Source organism: Cottoperca gobio, chromosome 14, assembly GCF_900634415.1.
Source record: "Cottoperca gobio chromosome 14, fCotGob3.1, whole genome shotgun sequence".
Classification (NCBI taxonomy): Eukaryota; Metazoa; Chordata; class Actinopteri; order Perciformes; family Bovichtidae; genus Cottoperca; species Cottoperca gobio.
Window position 1 is genome coordinate 20,353,908 of NC_041368.1, and position 21,088 is coordinate 20,374,995.

The following is a 21,088-nucleotide window of genomic DNA, read 5'->3' on the forward strand; positions in this document are numbered from 1 at the left end:
ACATATTACATGTATATGCAGGAGGCTTCTCTTGACTGTACAATCACAACCATGCTGCGTTATTCATACCGTCCTTAACCCGTCTTGCCCCCATACAGCACACCGTCCTCCAGAAACGTGTGATCTACTCTCACACCTGTCGTGCCTGGGGATCCCTCAGCTCTAATCCTGAAAACTACTTTAATACAACCAACATTTCTCAAGGTTTTCTTCTTCTTCTCTCCATGCGACACTTTCATTCAGAATGACTTGCAATATTCAAACAGGTTGGAGTCTGGTGTCTTTTTCAAGGACGCATGTCTGATGATGGACGTAGATTGGACACAGGGGAAGCTCGGCGAGTCAATAATGAGAAGGAAATGTTCCTCTCTCCCTGACTGATCCACTTTCCTTTTAGACTTGACCATTTCCAGTCAGTTTGTTGTTATTCTGCATCACACCCCTTCCTGATCCTCCAGAGTGGACATCAGCTGGCTGCTATTTCATATCAATTACTCCTCGTCAACTTTGTTGCACCACTCCAGGTTGGACAAACAGAATTGTGGAGAAATAGCAGATTGAATCCACCCTCTCCACATCTGCTGGAGGGAAGATCTGACCTGCTGCGCCCATCCCAGACTGAAACACTTGAGCTTAGAAACAGGAGCTGTTGCAGTACATTTCTTCCAGGAAGTACTCTGCCTGGTAATATATAAATAATGTGATACCGTATAACAATGGGTAAATCAATGTATTCAGTATCTATCTAGTGTTAGAAGAAGACGGTGTGTCTATGACCAGGGACATGCTTCAGGATTGCAACACAAACAGACTTAATGGAGTCATACATGAGCATATGTAACAGCATGGGCCTCACAAATGCCAGATATACATGTAAGCGTGACCAAATATGGAGAAAACCTCAAGAGAGCCTCAAAGCTATTCGTGTCAAAACAATGTCTGACCAAAAGGGGAAGGATCGCCCGAAACGTGATACCTTTATAAACATACTACACAAACTGTTGAGGGGAGGGGGACGCATGTCACCCCACTCTCCACCAATGAGGGCAGGGTATGCTGGGGATAAACGCAGGAACACAACCCGATCAGCAGTCGGTATCATACTCGCGTTTATCTTATTTATTTGAGGAAATAAACTCTATTGCATTGCACTTTGTCCGTCTGTTCTACCTTTAAATCTACAAAGACTCCAAAAGCTATACTAATATTAATTGAACTGAAGCTACGGTGTTGGCGAGGAGGTCCTGACTCTACTTCTGGCCCCTGAATTGGACTTCCCTCCTCCGACAGAGCGCCTCGCGGCAGGAAGGATCAAGAGCTTGAGTTTCGCGCCGGTCAGATTAAATTGAAAGTCTCATCACTCACCTCGAACACACCAACTCTACAATCTGCTCACCTCAAACGATGAAGACTAAAACCACACCATTATAGACAGGGATGACATTAACATCTCTTTTAAAAGAAAGTTAGAACTTTATTTATATAGTGGTTTTTCTCTCTCTTCAAAAACAAGTTATTAAATGGTGCCAGCCAATATTCTACAATGCAGATGGCCCTGTCGACCCATTTGCCCCAAACAACCTCCACTGCATTTACATACACATACACATGCTGCATCTGATTCTCTTTGACTGTTGGCAGGAACATTTTTCTGTGGTTTCCTTTATGGAGTTAATATACAAAGAGAAACCTGTTGTAGGTGTTACATGGAGAAGGTACCCTGGTGAGTGCTTCACCACCAGTATCACTATGAAAATGTATCAATCAATCAATGTATCAATCAATCAATGTATCACTCAATCAATCAATGTATCACTCAATCAATGTATCAATCAATCAATGTATCAATCAACCAATCAATGTATCACTCAATCAACCAATCAATCAATCAATGTATCACTCAATCAATGTATCAATCAATCAATGTATCAATCAACCAATCAATGTATCACTCAATCAACCAATCAATGTATCAATCAACCAATCAATGTATCACTCAATGTATCAATCAACCAATCAATGTATCAATCAACCAATCAATCAATGTATCAATCAATCAATCAATCAATTAGATGCTTTTACCACAGGTTAAACAGAAGGCTAGTCTACTCAAAGACTATGAAACTATGTCACTGCCAATATTGCTGAAAGAAACAGTTGCCTAGAGCGTCTGGCAACGCGAGTTGAGGTTCATAAAAACATATTTTATTTAATTTTCAGTTGTATTAAAGGTTCAGAATTGTATGTTATTTGTCTTTCTTGCCTTAAACGCAATTTTCTCTGCTCACTATCTGCTCGTTTACACTCCTGCTGTTGGTCCTGTTCAAAGCAGCATATGAAAAAGCTTTCATGCATGTCGTAGCCAATATGTTGGATCTCTATCATTTTAGTATCAATAACCAAAATAGACGTAACACAAAGAGTATAGAAATGATATGAAGAAGCAGAAGGTGAAACAAACATGTCCAATCAAATAAAACTACCCAGCATCGGCCTTTGTGCTTAACTTAGTGAGAGGACAAAAGTCCTTACTCATTTAAACCGGAACTCTATTATTGTGACGGGCCGCTCTGTCCGCCCAGAGCCCGCTGACGGAGAGGGAGGCGAGCTCTTAACATGCTGGCCGAGTTGCAAGCAGTTGTGGCCACGCAATAGAATAATTTATGCTGAAGCACCAGACATAAGCATAATCTAATATGGTGTTCTGAGTATGATTAATGTGGAGAGTCTTCCATGCAACAGGGTATGTTTATCTTAAATGACTGAAACAAGAGTTGAAACCATCATTAGGAATGTCTCATGAACTCAACAATGTTTCTCTTCAGTTAGAGAGCTGAGGGTAAGCAAATAAAACATTAGCAGAAACATATGGAGCACAATCGTTCGTCCTTTAGACGCAGTTCAATGTCACAATACAGATGCTTGAAGATGCATCTTAGGTCAAAATGAGTAATTGGCCGTTAACTAGAAGGAGCTCTGGTGGAAACTGGAAACATCCAACAACTGTTGAATCCCTGCCAGTCCAGATCTGTGATAATCTGTGTACGAAACAGCTCAGTGTGAGCAGAAGCTGAATAACAATATAGAGCCTTTTGAGTAGGGCTGCGTATTCAAAACTACAACTATGATTACAGTAACGATCAAATGTTTTGTCCCGAGATAGCGTCATAAATATTTCACTGTTTCACTTCATTGTAATACGTGGAAATAATAACCACTACTGCATATTATATGTGAGATTATAAGGATGCAGAAGAAGCATTCAAAAGATATGATGATACAAATCAATTAATCAATCAATCAAAACTGTCCCCATACTTTGTGGTTTCTTCTTCAGGGGACATTTTCTAGACAATTTCAAAAAACGATGAAGAACAAACGAACATGGTTCATTGTTCTCATTATGTTCTACATACGGAATAGTGTCCCATAATAGTATAAGATATTCAGTGGAAATATACACCAGCTGACTCCAAACATCCAACATGGAAGGACCTTCTCACTTATTATTTTCAACACTACACAGTTGCTCTATGTGTGGTGACATGTTTTTTTCACCTTGAAGGAGATCTCGTACTGTTCTCCTCCCCAGATCTCCAGACCCGTGTCATAACCTCCCAGCTCCCAGAACCACTTCCTGTCCACAGCAAACAGTCCACCTGCCATCACCGGTGATCTGCAAGACACACAAGTTACACAGAGTCACACACACGAAGAGACAAACTGAGACTCCACGTTCTACTAGTGTTTTCCACTGGCTAAAGTTTTTTTTTTCTAATCTCTCAGCTGTGATCTTTTGCAAAAAACATAAAAAATGAAAAACACAAATAATAATCAAATAACTTTTTTACTGACTTTAGAATCAGAATGAGAATTATCTTTATTGCCATGTAGGTTTTCACCTACAAGGAACTTGCTGTTGTCATTTATGCAAAAGAACAAAAATTGGTGCATTAAAATATAAAACGTTAACAATATAGACATCAACAGTGTAATAAAAGTGTTCTGCATTGTGTTCTTGTGTGGGCATTTTTAAGGGACAAAATGAAAATGGCAGAGTAAATATGGACACTGCATTTGACTGTTCTAACAGCAGAGGCGGAGTACAGGGAAGCAGACTGACATGACATGTGACATGAATTATTTTTGTTCTTTATTTTAATATTCCTGCAAAATACAAGCAACATTTGTTTGTCCATAGAGGACATATTTCTGTTTTATTTTCAAGAGGTTTGTGTTTTATTGAAAATGACAAAATCATGACCATAGCAATATTAAACAGCCAACGTTCAAGACTACCTGAGGTGAGGGTTCAATACTAAAACTATTTCCAACATTTAACACAATCATTTCCAGCTGATGAAATGCTCTGGCAGAGCACCACACTGCATGGACCCTGGTGATCAGGCTGCTGATCCACAGATACGAATGTAATTCAATTAATGAATACAATGGATGTCAGAACGTGTCTTTTCACTATGGAAACATCCGAACCCTGGAAATACAAACTTTAAAAAAGAAAAAGAAAATGGTGTACGCTTCATAACTCTGCTTCCACTCAACCTGTTTTTCCTTGAATATACAAGCCAGGCTGCGAAGCTCAATTGGATCCGACGCGTTGGTAAATCACAAGGAACCATTTCTGACCACAGAGGGTTGAATGAAACAAGAGAAAAGGTAGTTCTGTCTAATATTGTATTACTGTTTACAGGCGGTAAGAGTCAAAGTCTGTTCCTTCCCTGAAGTGTGTGTTTACTTGCTGTGAGCACCTGCATGTGTTTAGCAACCCAGTGACAGTCTGCACAGTGCAACACCAATTAACCTGCACCACTGTGGATTCTGACTGGTGTGAAGCCTCTGGAGCCTTCCAGACAGTACACTGTTCTACTGTATGACTGCACTGTGTTGTCCTGTCTTTCTAATAAAGTGTCTGCAGAAGACTGTGATCTATACATTACGAAACTTGCGGGACGAAGTGGAGACACAGGGAGCACAATCACTGCCCTTCTGTTCTTCACACTGCTGGCTTGACTTGCCTGACTGGATATAGTGAAGGCTGAGCAGTTCATTGTCCAAGGATTGTAACTTGTATACTGGACGAGGAAAACACAAAGCCCGACACACACACCACACACCACACACCACACACACAGTTCCTACCTGGAGTAGTGCTGAATAGAATGCTGTGGACAGACTTTCATCAGGAGACAAAAGGATAAACAATGGTGGCTGCAGGGGGACTGAGGAGTGGCGTGTGTTGTACGAGTGTGTGTGTGTGTTTGACTGCACAAAGTGTAGTGATTGCAAGCTGTTGTACGGTCACTGGAGTGTGTGAGCTTAGCATAGAGAGCACAGGCACTGTGTGGGCACTGATTTGTGTGGTGGAGATTGTTAGCTCTTGTTTGATGGAGGGCGAAAACACAAACACACTTCACCTCCCTGGAGTTGTGTGGATTGAAACACACTGGCTTCAGGACAGACAACACTGATATCTCACAACTCAGATGAAGCTAGTGAACATAAGGATAATTTAAACACAACAGGTTCCAGTTTAATTTACCAGAATGACCGCCAGAGGCTTGTTCAGCTTCCATGTTTGCCAATAAACGCTGTTTATTTTTTTTAGCATCACCTCTCCAACCACTGTTTGTCACCAAATATTAGCCTGAAGCTACTGAAGCCTAATACAATTACTTGAGGAAACTCAAATATTTTGTTCTGCCTTAAGGCATTTATAATCTGACGAGCTTTAACACAGTGAACATTAATCACTGTTACACCAGGAGCTGACGCTGGCTTTCAAATGAAGGAAAGAGAAAAGGGCAAAACAAAAACAGAGACGGGTCTTAAAATATCAACAGAACTTAATACAGTGTTGGTAAAAACTGCTATGTTTTTACTTCACACAGCAGTAAGTAGCAGTGGAGTTTGCCAGAACTAACTACAGCCCTGTAAAGCCTTGCTAACTTAGCTACCACCGCTAACAGGGCTAGATAACTGGGGCGGACTGTCCACAGTGTGAGGGGTCTCGACCCATCTTTGAACACGGACCCCGTCTGGTTTGCCATGCTTTGTGGGTGTGACTTTTCTGCTGTGTCATCACCATTCATTATATACAAACAATGAAAGGTTTACTAGAGCACACACTTGTTTCAAATTGTTTACAAAGTGCACAAAGTTCTTCGTAGAACTAGACACTTACATTTGCACCTGGTGTGAAAAAGCAAGAGGACTTTTGTTTATAATGTTTTATAATCAAAGACATGTTTCATATTCATATTCATATTTATTCTACAACAACTAAACTACAATGTTTAGTGCTAATTAGAATGCGACGCTTTGCAGCATGTCATCCCTTTGATCTGCAGGTTACCCGTCTATCTTCGGCTGTACTATCCTATTACCGTCGCAATAATATTGATGTTTTTCAAAGAAGGAAGTCACTTTGGATTTGTGACGTACAACCGAAGACTTCTACTTTCACACATCCGAAACGTGTGCTCGCTCAGATCCTTAGTCTTAATCATTCTTTGATCAGATATTCCGTAGATTTAATTCAGTTCCTGATTTGAATCATCATTTTTAGACTGTTTGTCTTTTTCAAAGTTGTTTGCTTTGCTTGCGTTTCGACTAAACTTGGCAACAGGAAAATATATTAGTTTCTTCAGCTGGACAAAATCCTCCATCTTCCTCATCAGTCACTGTTCTTTGGCAAGTGTTAGTCTACTGAAGGACATTTAATTAGAAATGCTCAATGCTCAAGCTCAAGATATTCTCCATTTCAGTATATTGACCTTGAGGAGAAAGAGAAGGTGTCAAGGCCTGAGCTTATTGCTAAATGAAACATTGAAGGCCGAAAGAAAAGAAAGAGAGCGAGAGGTGATGGCATTGACAAAAGAGACAGAAGCATGACAGTGGGCATACTATCATACACTCACACACACACACCTCTAAGATAGATTTTGCTGTCCCACCGTGTCTCATTCTCCGCTGCGGCAATGTCAATCAGAATGAAAATGGAAATCTTTGCGACTCAAATTGGATTTGCACTGATGAAGGTCATTTCATTGGGCAAGAGCAGCAGACTAATTCACGAAATGAGGATTGATTCGGATTGTTCTGCAGCTCATTTCTTCTTCTTTAGTCTCTTATCTTCCTGCACCACAGCCGCCCTGCGCTGATGATACCTACTGTATTTCCCAGGACACCCAAATAGGTTTTGGCATCCAGCAAGAGAGAAATGTTGTCTGACTAATGTCTCGAAGTGAAGTGTTCGGCATTACACGCATGACTTACTTTGCCTTACAGATAGCGACATTTAATTTCCATTTTATATCAACTACTTTTTTCAATTAATTGATTAATCATTTAGTCTTTTAAATGTTACAGTTTGATTCACGTCACAATTCCCCCGAGGTTATGAAAACCAACTCACTTATTATGTCCGACCAACAGTCTCAAAACCCAAAAGTGTTCAATTGACAAATCCTTACATTTGAGAGACTGGATCCAGCGTGTGTTCGGCATTTTGCTCGAATCATTCTTCATTTTCTGAAAATCTGCAATTTGTTTCAGCACTAGCAACAAACTGAATTTGCACCCCAAAGGATGTAGATGTGTAGATGTAGTCTAATGCTATAGAGACCATTAAGCCTAAAAGCAGCACTCCTGTTGTTGAGCGTCCTGGGCAGCACACGGGTTTAATAGATGGGCAGTGCTGGCAAACAGCAACACATTCAGGTGAAGGGTTTCTACTCACACTTGGGCCAATAACTATGTAAACAAGTAACGGCACTCACTCAAAGGGTTCACTGGGGTCATCCTTCTGCAGCTCTGAAGGGATGGGTATCCGTTTGTAGTACATTTCCCAGTCGAAGGCCCCCCGCATGGCGTCCCCCGCCTGCGTCTCGTAGCCGAAGTTGTCGTGGTCGATCACATCGATCATCGGACACACGATGGTCTTCCTGTTCTGTGCGATTCGGTCTGCGAGACACGGAGGGAGGCGGATGGGTTGATAGACAGTTAATGGCGATCGATGGCATAGAGAAGTGCTTCCAAAGCTTTTTTGAAAAAATTACAAAAACTATCTGTGTAGCAGAATTTCCCCTCTCTATCGCATCTTTATCGACTCGCGACCCTTCAGATTTATTTTGAGGTCCGGACCCCAGGGTACTCACGTAAACTTCAGAAAGCCAACGTAACAGATGTCAGGTCCATGTTTTATTCAGTCTTAACACACTGTACATGAGCAGTGTGTCCTTCACCCACCAAGGTATAAGGACTATATTTGCTTTCTTGTACTTCTATCTTTTTGAGATTAATAGCCTCATCAGGCTGCTCTTTACATGTTTCAGAGCTCCACTGAGGTTATGACGTGGGTATAGGGCTGAGGTTACAATACGGATTCATGTTAGTGGCAAAATTCAGAGTATGGACATGTAACGTGGATGAGTTGTGTACGTTATGGTTCCTCACCCAGCAGTGGAGGCAGCCAGTTGACGTTGGCCTCACAGTGAGAGTCCAGGAAGGTGATGACTTCTCCTTTAGCGGCGCCGGCTCCAAGCAGGCGAGTCCTGATCAGCCCCTCCCTCTTCTTGGTCCTCATGATGCGAACCTTGGGCAACCGCACCATGTACTCCTCCAGCGCCACCTTTAAGTGCTCTGCAGAGAGGGAGACAGAGGTGGTAATGATATCACCAAAAGCCCCTTGAGACCCCTTATTTTTGTCAGCGCACATCAGGTAAATTAGGTTGTAGTAACATGAAAGAGCTTCAGAGACTTCTCCATAAATTGCAATACCTCACTACGACGCACTTTTACAAAAGAGATACAAAAAAAAAACTAAAGCATTAGCAGTGACCATCAAACAAGACATCCGTCTACACCACGTGACTGAAATGTTTTCCCATAGGCCTACATCACACTAATATATTATATCTTTACTGTAGTCATTAGACCAAATGTTACCCTAAAAAGAAAGAATCCAACTGTGAGGAATACAATTAACTCAGCCCCTACTAACATGTGCGGTTATAAAGCCTTTTGGCAAAAAGAAAACTGTGTTTCTTCTCAAATTGCAGTGGTGCTTATGAACATTTCACCAGACACATGAGAGCTATGAGAGCATCCCAGATAGTGTGAACTCTAGTAATGTGTTGAGTTTATTGTCAGTGAGCAAATCACACAAAGCAAGACTTTGAAATACTACATTTCAAAACTCTCGCAGAAAAGTCATAGTTGTTGGTGCAACACGAGTCAGTTCAGGGTTAACTGATTTAAAGTATTTCTCAAGCTGCAGAAAATACAATGAATCTCAACGGAAGGACCCATGTGCAAAATGACCGGCTTCTTCTGCTAAAACGTCAAAATACACCGGAAGGTCGAACAAAATATAGAGATACATAAAGGAAAAGTCAAACCAAGAATTGAAAGAAAGCATTAATCAATCAAAGAGAGGGCTGTACACACACGTTTTTCTCCAATCTTTCCTCAGAGCTGCCTTGGACAGAAATCAATCCTGCCCTAAATGGAGCTTGTAAATCTTTCTGCTCAAACCTCAAGTCACTTCTGACAGGTCAATAAAAAAAAACATTGGAGCCAAACTCAAGGCCATGTTTCATTCGCTGTCTGTCTACTGTCATCGTGTTTCCAAACATGAGACTCATTCAACCATCACAGAGAAACGCCGCGATACGGATCATCGACCCTGTCCCAGATGATCAGAACGCTGACTACTGAAGTTGTGTAAGCACTTTCAAATTTTTAGGAGCAAATCATCCTCATAAGGCCATGCTTTTAAAAGCGGATACAAAAAAAGTATGCTTTGGAAAAGGTTCTGCAAAACTTCCAATTTCATCAATCGTATTATCTCTCTCTATATATCCATGTCAGATATGTGTAAAGGCATCCGTCTAATACCATCCATCCTCTCAACATGCTGAACTTAATTTGCAGTTAAGGAAATCGCAGGAAGTCATAATAACATAACATATGGTGCAAACCAACTGGCCAAGAACAGTTCCAGATATCAAGTCGTCCACCTTGAGTACGGACCCAATCGTTCTCCTGGAACACAAAGCTGTTGTCTACAGTTACTCTGTAGAGGCTCACGCTCCATCACGCATACAAACTGCCCCACAAAAATTAGTCCATGTCACTTTTAGTGCTCGGATATTTGTTTTTACAATATAAATTTTCTACATCATTACCCCACAAATGAGTGTTACTAGGAGGAACTTTTAACTGGTTACGAAACGGTCTCTATGTGATACTGATGCCTCCATGTGACCTACATAAGTAAACGAGACCATCAGTGAGAATAAAGTTATTCTTATTGCTTGTGCTCCGTTCAACCGCATCCAATTCCGACGAAATCACGCAGAAATCACCAGATACTCATTGTTCTTGAATGCAACGGAAGCATCATCCTGTAACTCCATTCTGATACAAACAAATCTATATTTGAACTTTCAGCTTTTCTGCATCTGTCTCTAAACTTCAACACGAGAAAAGTGTGTAATGTCTGACAAAAAGGACCATTATTTGCAGAATACGGGCAGACATTAATAAAATATTACCTCTGTCGGTGTTCCTCATTGATAACAGGTCTTACAAATGGGCCACTGTCACTGAGGAACCCCCCTCCAACACAACCACTAATTGGATTCTGAATATCAGAGGAGAGGATGGAGAAAAAGGCAGCAGTCCTTTCAAACCTTCACAGGACAAACTGCAGCTGTTAAAATGACAGACAGGATGTCTTTATCTCTGCACTCTGTTGTTTCCTTCGTGCTTCGTTCTTGCTCTCCTTTTAGCCCATCCTTTGTTCCTTCTCTTCATCTTCCCTCTGTCACTCAGCTCGTCCTTCTGTTTTGATGCCGTTTGGCAGCAGCCACCTCACGGGGAGACGCTCCTGATTCCGACGGACAGCTGAGACACTGAAGACAGCAGGACCAGCCAAAACCAACAAACCTGAAGCCAGCAGGTCCTCACATCTGTCTCTCCCACTCTCTCCCTTCATCTTCATTTCCTTTCTCTCCTGTCATTTATTTTTTAATGAGCCTGAGTAGATGACATCCCATCTCCTCAAGTCAAACAACATCAAAAACTACCATTACTTCCCCAGACAAGACAGTCCAAACCAGAGTGTTTGGGCATGACCAGATCTGACTAGACATTATTAAAGCAGAGCAACACCAAATTAGAACAGGGCAGTAATCAGGAGCAGAGTGAGGAGCGCTTTCTATCAAACTGTCACACAGGCCTCTGCTGGTTGATCCTGGAAGCCCCACGTGGGGATACAACATGTCTGAAAGGTGCTTGTTCAAATATCACTATATAAACTGGTTTATAAACCACTATAACTTAATTTTATGCCAATATATGGACATTTTTAAGTGACCTTTGGAGGTTTTCTCGACACGCCCAACTGGTAGGAGACCCCGGGGTCGACCCCAAACACACTGGAGGGATTATATATGTCATGTGGCTGGGATCCCCCAGGAGGAGCTGCAAAACGTTGCTGTGGAGAGAGGGACGTCTGGACTACCGTGCTTAGCCTCCTGCCACCACAAGCCGACCCCAGATAAGTGGCAGAAAATGGAAGGATGGACCCTTACAGCTGAAAGTCAGCAACGTCGTTTAATTTCAAATCCAGTGGGCTGGAGCGCACAGATAAGCTATGACAAGGTAATACAAAAATATTAGGACATACATTCTTTATAGTCTCTGACTGCACTGTGCATTTAAAGATCCAGTTTGAAATCTGCCCACTACAAGTGATGTGTTGTACTGGGTGGTTGTATGTGCCTCTTTTATTTACTTTTAATTATGTAATGTTTTGTAATATTTATTGTAATTGATTGAATGTTCATATGCGCTCCTATAAGATTGCTTTACAGTGTGCATGTCTAAGCATTGAAGGTAAGTAAAATACATTAATTCTCCTGTGCAACTAATATCTAATTATTCTATGTTAAAGTCATCACAGAATGAATATGTGCTGCAGGGTTTTGACACTGAAACAGAGGCTGAGGGGCTCCATAGGTTCGGTGCCACCTTTGGAGGAAAGGGCAAGCATTCAGCCTCATAATACGACAATTAATCAGCCCAGTAGCTATTAACCAGTAAGAGATTGATGCAGTCTACACTTTTGCCCTGCATGGGATGATTCTTACATAACCTCACTAATGAGTGAGATTAAAGAATGAACATTTGCCTTGCATATACATCACATCAAGCCAAGGAGAGGGGAGCGGGAAAGGTTACGGCGTCTAATTATGAATGGTAAATTTGACCGAAATGAATTGGAAAACGGCTCCTTTAGTTTACAAAAAATTGGCGAGGCTATAAATCACCCTAATGAGAGCAGGCTGACATCTGCAAACACATTAGTCATTATTAGAATTTGAAGTCCAGGACATGATGGGGCTCAGACATCATCGATGCCGGGGTCACCCCCGTAGACCCCATTTACCAAACAGCTGAACATCCGCAGCCCTCCATCTGTTTCTGCTGCAGGAATGAGTTGCGTCTTCCTCCGAGCCATTGATTAGAATTCAGCCACAGACATCAAAACTAAGAAGAAGACACATCGCTGCGTGGCCAGCTGTGCCCCACAAGTATTCAAAAAGGGAAATATATGCCTTTGATGACACTTTAGGGTCAGAAACCAGGTGCATAAAACATTCAATGAATGCTATATTTTCATTCATACAATTCTTCAAACCCTTCCGGAGATTGTTTTTCCTTTGGGTGAGGCAGAGAGGATTTTCAATTCAATTAACCTCAAATTACAGTGGATCCAATATGGCGTCCAAATCTCATCTTTCCAAGGTGCTGGATTACTTCCCAGAAGTTTTGGCACGGCACCAAAGAACCAAGCTGCTAATTTATTCCTCCAAATTATTTGGCCGCTCCTGTGAACTCCATCACACATCCTCCTTCTTTTGCCGAGTGCCAGGCTGGGAATATTTGAAGCTGCTTTTTTGCAACAGTCATTAAAAAAAGAGAAAACGATGCAGAGGGAGAGTATGGGCTAATACGTGGGGCTTTAAACCTCCTCCTCCCCTGTCACACAAAAAGAAAATACACACAGCTTAAAAAGCTACTGAGGCAATGATAAGAGATGTATTACAGATGTGCACTTTGTCGTAAAATGATGAAGGCGGCATTTTGATAAGCGAGAGAAAAGGACGGACAATTTCACGTCTCTGCCTTCAAGCGCTGTCACACATTTACAGCACGGGCACACACGCCACTGCTTCACAGTACCATCACAACACTGACGTCTCTATCACGGCTGCTGCATTTCTGCTGCATATTTGGATTTAAATCAGTTCCGTCACACGTTCTCTGCTTAATCTCAACCATTTCAATTTCAATAGAACAATAAAGTTGGGTTTTAACGAGAGGTCCTGCATTCTACGTAACCGAGACCCAAATTGCCCCGGGTCCAAATCGTATCTAGTCCCATCAGGTCGGGGAAAGGTCTAACGGACTGGACGCTCGTCTCAGGTCTTGTGTGTTGCAATCACGAGAGGAAAATGTGTTGATCACAAAACGGAGAGCAAGACTGCCAATTGTCTGTTCGGGTCGACAGTATTTTGGATCAGGAGTCATTATTTTCGGTCCGTCTGGGACAGATTCGGACTGAAACTGAAAGGACTGTTAAGACCGCTGATTTGCAATAGTAGACACTGTGTCTGGCTCATCTCATGCAAGTAAAGAAAATAAAACCTTAACTGAGGATTGACATTACAGGTCATTTAGCAGACGCTCTCATCCAGAGCGACTTACAGTGAACTAACTAAGGGGTACAATGGTGGCAGCCCTGGTATTGAACTCACGACCTTCTGGTTTGGAAGGCGTACCACCAGACGAACCAGATGAACTTGTTTGTCGTGCAAAGAGATGTTGATCAGTGTCCTTCTGGACTACGTGTCATAATGGCAGAAGAACGAGTTAGGAATATTCATTGACCTCAAATCCAGTCTAATGCCAGGTCCAACGTGCTAAGAAGAATTTGCCTGCACATAGTAGATGGTAACATGAAGCAGGGACACCACAGAGGAAAGTAGAGGCAAAAGTGACTTTGGAACAGTAACAGAAACAGAGATAGAGTCACTGTTAGTCACTGTTAACACGGTAGCACTGATGTTGTGTTCACTCTAAATCTTCAAACCTCATGCTGTCGAGCGGCTCTCGTACTGCTGCTGTCGACTACTGTAAAAATATCCCTCTGGGGATTGTTAGTCCTTGAGAGAGTCATTGTCAGAGTCTGAACAGCAGCCTGTCAGCTCAGATCAGCAAGTTCAAGTTTCCTCACACATGCTGTCAATTAGCTTCCGTTATGAGAGTGCGCGGAGGGAAAAAAAAAAGGAACGACTTATCTGGCCCATGGTACAATTTTTGGGTTTTGAAATCCACACGACCCCATGAAAAGAAGAGCTGTCAAGTTGAAGAATTAATGACATATTTCCAGCCTTTTATATGAAATAAGTACCAGTATTGGTATTAGACCCCAAGTTTGAGCTCCAAATGTCACTCGTGAATCATTTGTTCATTATCATTCCTCTTTTGTTTCTATATTTGTGAGATTTGTTATGCTAAGATCTCATTGCTGTCGGGTATCAAAACATCGTTTCACCTGTACATCGACATGTGGAGTCTCTGTAGGAGGTTCTTTGTTCTCACAAGGAGCAGAAATATAAATAGCATCACTTATAACATGTGATACTGGGTGTTTGGACCCACATGTCTTTCTTTAATTAGATTTAGTTTGAATCATTTCATTTAGACCCATTTATCTGCTGCTCTGATGAGTAGGTATTTCCGTTTAAGTTAGTAAGTTTCTCTTAGACTCTTCTGTTTATGTATTATTTCATTTAACACATGTATTTTTGGAAGGACCCTGGCTGTGGACTTTACGCCTCGATCCACCATCTCTTTAGCAGTAGATATTCTTAATGAGAGAAACCACATATTCTTAACAAGTCTGCACTCAAAACCTGCTCTCATAAACAAATCCCCAGTCTATTTAATTATTTTAATGTTATTAAAAAAGATGCACGAGTCAAAAGAGAATAAATTAAAAAGGAACCAAAGAATGAAATCAACAAAACACAAGAGGTGAATAAGGGTAAAGCAGAGGAACAACAGACCACAGAGAGGAAGGATAAGTAGGATTGTTGTGCATTAAAGCTCATCTTCGTGGCCGTTTATCTGCAGCCTGATTAATAAAACACTAGTTTCCATCTGCTTAAAATCATTACATTCAGCTAACGTACAGGAATGTTCCAATGTTTCCTTTTAGAGCTGCTTTTTGCAACTTGCTGAACAGCCAAAAATGGCCCCTCTGCTCTCCAGGGAAGACTATTAAAACATAATAACAAGTCTTTAGCTTAAACACCGCCCTTATTGGCCATTTCTCTTATCATCGCTCATTTAATTTCTCTCCCTTTTCCTTCGCCTTGTGCTGAATGGTTAACTTGTGTTTATGATTCTTCTGGTACTAAGATTGCCCCCATTAAACTGGCAACATGCTATTTACTACCATTAATACAGATGATAATATCACTACCTGGGAAGTGAGGAATAATAATATAATAATAATAATAATAATAATAATAATAATAAATATTAAATATAATAATAATAAAAAAATTATATTAAATATAATAATAATTATACATATAATAATAATATTATAAAAAAATAAAATAACTGCTTTATGGAAACAAGACAAAACAAAGAGCATGTTTCATTCAATGGCTTTAGCATTAATTGAGGCACATCAGTGCTGTGTGGGAAGAGAAGGTGGAACATTAGATAACTTTCCACTCCGTTTGTGATATCACATCTAAATATCTAAATGTTTTCTGACAAGCATTTAATAAAAGGTAATTATCACAATATGCTTTTTCCTTCAATCTCTCCGTTCCCGCTAACATGCCTGGACACTTACAGGTGCTAATGAAGTCAGCCTCCCAGGAGCACAGCTCTCATCTCCAAAGTACAATCCAATTAAATAGGAAGGAACTAAATAAACACTTGCTAAAACATGATAACATGCTCCACTGCTTCGTGCTGCCTCTCGTGTGAAATCGCCGCCTTTCACCCCCTGGCCCTGAACACACAGCTTTACTAAAAGGAAACATTTTCCCTGAACATGGCTGACGAGCGAGGCAGAGAGGAGTAAAAAGGGAAAATTGTTCATTGTTGATCTGTGTCTTTCTGCTGCCTTTAACACAGAACTCCTGACCCTGCAGGATGTGTGGGACCACCCTTTCTATTAGCACATAATGTATGTGTGCAGAATATAACTGGAAGACAAAGGGCTGTCAGTATAGCAGCAGTGCAGCAGCAGCAGTTTGTTTGCTGTTTGGACACCACAAGCGTGTGAGACGCAGCAGTTCAGACGGACATCACGCATTGCTTACGCAAGCAGTGTGGCCCGAGTGTAAAGGCTCCGCGCATAAGCCGAAAATGGCAGGAAAAACCCTGCAAAGATGATCACAGGGAAAGTGATTTCAAGAAAAACCTGTCAAGAAAGAAACACGTGGAACAAGACAGAGACCAGTTGCTCAATCAAATTAGGAAATGCATTAAGGAAATAAAGATCTCCTCCCATGAGGCGTTTAGTGACCTGGCCACAAATCACTTGATATTGATCCTCTGTGGGATGAAGTGGAAAGCATCCTTCATAGGAAGACACATTCAGACATCAACTTTGCGCAGATGTATGAAACAAATGCAAACATTTAAACATGAAGCTTACCTAATCCTTTTTATAAACCTAACATGTACAATTCAAATTAAGGCAGCAACATTTCTGCTGCTCCGACACTTGGCGATATTCACCGATGAAGTTTTTTGGGAGATGAATGTCCTTCCAAGTGTGTGGTCAGCTTTAAGACGAGGACACCGCGGGTCCCTCTGCGTGTCAGCTGTTATCAGGGTGGCCTACTGCAGCACTGTCTTTTCCCATTTAGTTTCACTCTTCAGCAGCAATGCCTTTTTGGTTCACGTACTTGTGCGCATACATGTTCAGACATGTAGATGACAGATGGCAAGCAGAGACATCCGTGGAGAGAGCAGCCCATTAGTAGAGCTACCCTTGAACGTATCGGGGAGGTTGGGAAGCCCGAGCGAGCCAACACTCCCCTGCAGGGACCGCGAGGGCTGAACATCCTCCCTGCACGGGCTGCGGAAATTCAATTACAGCCTAATGAAGAGTGAGCTGACCTCCCCTCACCATCACCACCCTCGACTCCTCCTCCCTCGCCGCCCCCCTTCTCATGCAGCTCAAGCTCATCATGAATTGAAGCTGGCCTGGTACAACTGGTTTCATTGAGACATGTGGCGTCTCTGTCCACAGGGCATATGTCTCTCTGTTTTTTGTCTTGGTATCATCCGCCTCGGCTTTCTCCTTCATATCTCTTTTGCTTTTCACTGGGCCGAGCAACCCGTCTAGTCTGTTTTAAAAGTGCCTGTTATATGATACTAGGGCTCGGCAATATGAAATGAATACCACAATATAATACGAGGATTATTTTCCTGTGTTTATATCAAATATATCGCAACATGGCCTCGTCGGTGTAAAATGATCCAATTAATATTAAACACAATAGAATATGTTCAGTCACACTAGAAAATGGCACGGCTAAAGATCACCCACTCGCCTCACACACCAGCCGCTGTGAGAAGCTCGGTGATGAAGGGGCTACTCGCAGAGATACTTGGTTGAACTGCTGTACCTCTAACGGCTAACTGTCGCTAACTGGCTGCTAGCAAGACAATAATGCCGTTTTCTCATATGAACTCCAGAAAAAACGTATCATGAGTCCCACATATAACACACAACAAGAGAGTGTCTTGTGTCAGAAGCGTTTTCACACACTAGAAATACTCCATCTGTTTAAGGCGAGGTGGCACCTGGGTAGAGAGCTGCAGGAGGCGGTTGAGAACAACCAAGTCTCTTTCCGTTCCTTGAATTTGTCTGACGATTTCGGTGTTGGCCTTGAACCGAATCTCATCTCTCCAGTTAGACATCTTTGTTGGCTTTTCGTGTAAATCACCTTCTTCGTCCCCCTTGGATGTTTGTTTTTCTTCTAGTTTTGCTGCGATAGAAACTTCAGCAACACGCCCACTCGTCTGAGATTGCCTCGCAGAATGGCGTTTAAACATGGGCTCAATCAGACATTACACAGACTTTGTACTAGGAAGCTGGCAGAGTGAAGTCTGTTTGATGACGGTCCAAATGAAATGGACGTTTGCGCGCTCGCATATAGCCCCTCCGGGTAATGTCTCGATAATTCCAGGGTTGCAGTGTGTGAAAGGGGCTGTTGACACAGTTTATGCAAAAGATGCTTTCGCGCTATCAACTCCTTGTCTCATAACCGTGTCTAAAAGCCGTGCCTCTTTTTTTGTGGAGCAGTTTATATTCAAACAGAGGAGGATTAAATACGAGTTGATGGTGCTGCACAGCTAACAAGCTGCAACAGCTCCTTCCATGTTAGACTCTCTGACTTTCTGTTCGCTCAAAAGGTCAGTGCTGTCAAGACAGCACGGTAAACAAAATTGAACTTAATGAAAAAATATTTAAGTGGATTTACTTCACCCCCACGAGCAAATCCATCAATTCATTGATTTCCCTGCAAAACTTCTAGTCTGACAACTTTCAAACCCCAAAGTGCTTAACAGCCTTTTTGATATTCAAAGTATAGTATTTCTTAACCTGTGTCCTCACACGGACATATCGTTATACATTCAGCACAGGTAGTCACCTGTGGTACTATTAGTAGTCACTAATAGTAGTGAGGGTTGGTATTGATTTCCCTGATGAGGCTGAAAAGGAATAGAAAAGAGGACTACGACATTAAAAAGGCGGGAGTTTGTTTTCATCATCATGACAGCCATCTGGCCACCTGCTGCCATGAGAATGACAATCCAGCCCTTTTGCTTACTCACGACTGCAACACAAGTAAGATAATCTGGTTAATAAAGAGTTCATCTTTTGCCAAGAACTTACACGCTCACGTTCAGACATCAATATTAAAATCACCGCAATGACATTTCTGACTTGAATGAGTTCATTAGCCATTTAATTCATTCCATTGTGAAAGTGGCTTTTATACTTGTGTCAATTGCAGGTCACTTTCAGACGCCTGATGTGTCGACGTCGACCTTATTCACCGATACAGGTTGATATAAAAGTCATAACTTACTTAATTCCCCTTTAAAGCTTCTCCCTCACCTCACATAATCTTTTCCTCCCTCCTCCCCTCTCTGAATGTTGTTTCACGCGTCTTGATTGCTCGATTTCTCACTCCATGACATTTCTATCTCGTGCCCATTCATCACCTGCCTCTACACTGAACTCGACTTTTCATTTCATTTTTTTTTTTCCTGCCAAAAACACGATAACCGTCAATAAAAACACGACTTATCGTCTCATGCTACCTATTGAGAGCCAAGCACAGACAGCAGAACACATTATTGTGAACAAATAACATAACCAGTATCTTGTTTGATACTTAATTGGTCCGATACTAAGATTATTCTCATATGAACGCTCAGTGTTTCCAAATTAAACGTTCTAATTTCCAATGTTTTTCAGACAGCTGTCTAATTGATCCCATCAGGCACCGGACGGTGAATAATTGGACCATTAATCTGGAGCCGGTGACAGATTTCCATCGTGGGAGGTGGTCCGGCAGTGTGGCTTAGTGGTCCTACTGAGAGGGATCGTCTCTGTCACAGACCACGTTAACCATGATGGATACATCTGGGCTCACACGCTCCCCGCTTTAATGAAACTCTGCTATGAAGACGTCTAAACCCAATAACATGCCAGAGATGAGATATGAAAGGAAAGTAATGAAGCCGTTCTTTGGCTGACAAAATCTTTTATTTATCAAAAAGTGTATTTCAGGACTCTTTCAGTAACACAGCATCCATGTGTTGCCCTGTATGAGTGAAAGACAATGAGAGCGATCGCTGATGACTCTTTGAGCCGACATGGCAGCTGCTTTACCAATTAGTCCAATCAGAAGTCTGTCACAGTAAATGCAGCAACATGATCCTCACGTCATTATTGCAAATGTCCAAAAAAAAAAGTAGATTTATTCCAAAGGGAAAATCATTTCCTCGTAAGAGCCTTTTTAACAGCATTATATTTAATACATATTTTTCTCTTTTCATCCATTCTTGAGTCCAAAAAATAAGGTCTTACTCTCCACGGGTACATGGCATCTGGAAATATATTTTAAGGCATCATGTATATTTAATAACAGAGCAGTCCCCTGGGGAAAATAACATGGTGATGATTTGCATTTAGATTTCCACCGTTTCTCCAGCGAACTGGTGAGTTACCATCATGGTGAGATTTCTGCAAAGGTGTTGAAGCAACATATCTCAGCAACAGAAATCATAGTGACAGCAGGGAATCCTAACCCATACTCAAAACCCAGCAGGTGCTGTGGCGACATCGTATTATTTTCTTTTGAGTCTAATGTGGGAGGAAAGATTGGTCCCTCTGCCTTTTTCTATGATGGATTTCAGTCTTCATGATTGTTGAATGTCAGTGGGAATAGAAACACAAAGGAAACAACACTTGCTCTGTGATTGAGGGACTGACACAGATACCTGACATTTACTGCTGTCAACAATCTTCCACTCTGTAAAGTTTTCCAAGTCAATAGCAGCAGAGATTAGCAGTGAAGCGGACAGATCTACGAGTCAGATTTAGCTTTGTTAAACGTGATCCCTGGAAGACAGAGATATCCCCCACTCACATAAAACACGTGTGGCAGCCCACGTGGGACAAAACGAGGGATGCAGCTAATGATGATTTTTTTCACAGAGCCTGAGCGATATATCAGCATGGTCAAAACTTTGTCTCATCACATATTATACATGTTGGACGACGCAGTGCAGAAATGCCGAACTCACTGTACGTTAAAGGTCATTTAGAAACCGTGTCTCCATTAAGCAGATTGTGGATGTCTGCCATTGATACATGGAATCAATCTCACTTTAATTAATCAAATTAAATCCTTGCGTTTGCATTTTGAGCGGCATGATGATG

General features: G+C 41.7%; 1 protein-coding gene across 1 annotated transcript in view; it reads right to left on the reverse strand.

Annotated features, from left to right (window-relative positions):
* galnt10 (UDP-N-acetyl-alpha-D-galactosamine:polypeptide N-acetylgalactosaminyltransferase 10 (GalNAc-T10)) overlaps positions 1-21,088 on the reverse strand; it is a 61,295-nt gene that overhangs the window by 8,477 nt on the left and 31,730 nt on the right. The window contains exons 5-7 of the mRNA XM_029447654.1: positions 8,476-8,661; positions 7,800-7,983; positions 3,559-3,676 (exon numbers count right to left, since the gene is read on the reverse strand). Coding sequence (XP_029303514.1) covers positions 3,559-3,676; positions 7,800-7,983; positions 8,476-8,661 — 488 coding nt within the window. The remainder of the gene's footprint in view (positions 1-3,558; positions 3,677-7,799; positions 7,984-8,475; positions 8,662-21,088) is intronic.